Source organism: Olea europaea, unplaced genomic scaffold, assembly GCF_002742605.1.
Source record: "Olea europaea var. sylvestris unplaced genomic scaffold, O_europaea_v1 scaffold2470, whole genome shotgun sequence".
NCBI classification, from domain to species: Eukaryota; Viridiplantae; Streptophyta; class Magnoliopsida; order Lamiales; family Oleaceae; genus Olea; species Olea europaea.
Genome location: NW_019242913.1, coordinates 173,866 through 175,347, shown reverse-complemented (window position 1 = coordinate 175,347; position 1,482 = coordinate 173,866). Strand labels below are relative to the sequence as shown.

The 1,482-nt window shown below is 32.1% G+C and overlaps 1 protein-coding gene across 1 annotated transcript; it reads left to right on the top strand.

Moving 5' to 3' along the window:
- Positions 1–6: 6 nt before the first annotated feature.
- Positions 7–1,418, top strand: LOC111382310. Its single transcript, XM_023006239.1, has 5 exons — positions 7–351; positions 422–637; positions 755–847; positions 932–1,039; positions 1,125–1,418. Exons 2-5 carry the CDS (start codon positions 542–544, stop codon positions 1,311–1,313), a joined length of 486 nt encoding a protein of 161 aa, XP_022862007.1. The 5' UTR covers positions 7–351; positions 422–541; the 3' UTR covers positions 1,314–1,418.
- The last annotated feature ends 64 nt before the right edge of the window (positions 1,419–1,482 follow it).

The window sequence follows — 1,482 nt, the reverse complement described above, 5'->3', positions numbered from 1 at the left end:
ATAATCTCCGTCCTTGGATATGTATGTCTAAGGAAAATTTGTTGTTGACTTTATTAATCCCAGGTCCAAAGCAACCTCGAAATTATATAGTTGTGTACCTAGAACCACTAATAGAATGCTTAAAGGAGATGTGAAATATTGGTGTTGAAGTATATGATGGATTTACTAAGTCTACCTTCAATTTGAAAACTGTGCTAATGTGGACAATTAATGATTTTCCAGCTTATGGGAACTTATCAGGATATCCTACGAAAGGCGAAGCAGCATGTCCAGTTTGTGGGTTATCCACATGTGCAAAATGGTTGACATGTAGTTGAAAGTTTTCTTGATGACATATGAGAGCATGTGCAGGTAATATAAATGTCGCATCTTTTATATAATTTAAATGAAATTACTATTAATATTGTGTACTTTGATGCAGCAAAAGTTTGATGTCGATGCTTGTCATAGAAAATACATCATGCAAAAAATGGGAAAAAATTGACGAGATCATCGATGTAATTTCCTTAAAGCAATCAATAACAAAGGAAAATCAATTGGCATGACACGAGCTGCTGCTCTCCTCAAGCTCAATAATGTTGAATCAATGGAAGAATGGCAAGCATTTGTCAAAGAACGCAATTCTCGATCATATAAGGTAAGCTTTCATTGATTTTGTATATTGATTGTGTTTTGCAACATACTGCTTACTGTACCTGTTGTATATTCGCCACAACATTTATGTCTATTACAATGTGCATAAATGATGTTGTAGGAAAAGAATGAAAGATTCAAAAAGATGAGAGCAAGTCAAACCAAGTTGTATACAACAAGAAGAAAGGGTTTTACTTGCTTAGAAGCTGAAATGGTAAAAAATTGTTAAATTAAAGTTAAATTTGTTTTAAAATTATAAATGTTATACAAACTACCACACATGAAATGTAAAATGCAGCGTGCTGAAAGTGAAGATCCTGATTCAATAACGAGAGATGATGTTTATATTCGAGGACATACGCGAAAAAATGGTGAACCTATTAACGAATCAGTTGGGGAAACATTGGTAACAATATTTCTTTTAGTAATTTTTTATCATTTAAAGCTTATATTAGGTAATTTTAGCTCATTAATGTATTTCCTCATATCAGAATAAAATAAAAGCATATTCGGAGACGGTTTTCTCTCCAAGTAAACACTCACTTGAAGGTGATGGTGGTGCAAAAGTATTTGGTCCAAAACGTCCAGGACGGGTAAGAGGTCTTGGTTTCGGTGCGACTCCTTCAAAGTTGAATGCTTTGGTGCACAATCATAACTTGCAAACTAAGTCTAAGAGTTGAGAGATTAAATTAAAGAGTTAAAAGCTTTATTTCAAGTGAAGAGTAAAAATGTTGAACAAAAAGATAATGTAAATGAAAAACTAGAATCAATGAATATTATTCTAAATTACATATACTTTCTATATTCAAAATAATAAATTGTACAACTGGATATTAATTTTACAGTCTA

Excerpts from the sequence above, each read along its gene's own strand:
- LOC111382310 (XM_023006239.1), top strand. The coding sequence starts at position 542 with ATGACACGAGCTGCTGCTCTCCTCAAGCTCAATAATGTTGAATCAATG. Across the intron at positions 638-754 it reads GCAATTCTCGATCATATAAG|GAAAAGAATGAAAGATTCAA; the intron begins GTAAGCTTTCAT and ends ATGATGTTGTAG. Across the intron at positions 848-931 it reads CTTGCTTAGAAGCTGAAATG|CGTGCTGAAAGTGAAGATCC; the intron begins GTAAAAAATTGT and ends TGTAAAATGCAG.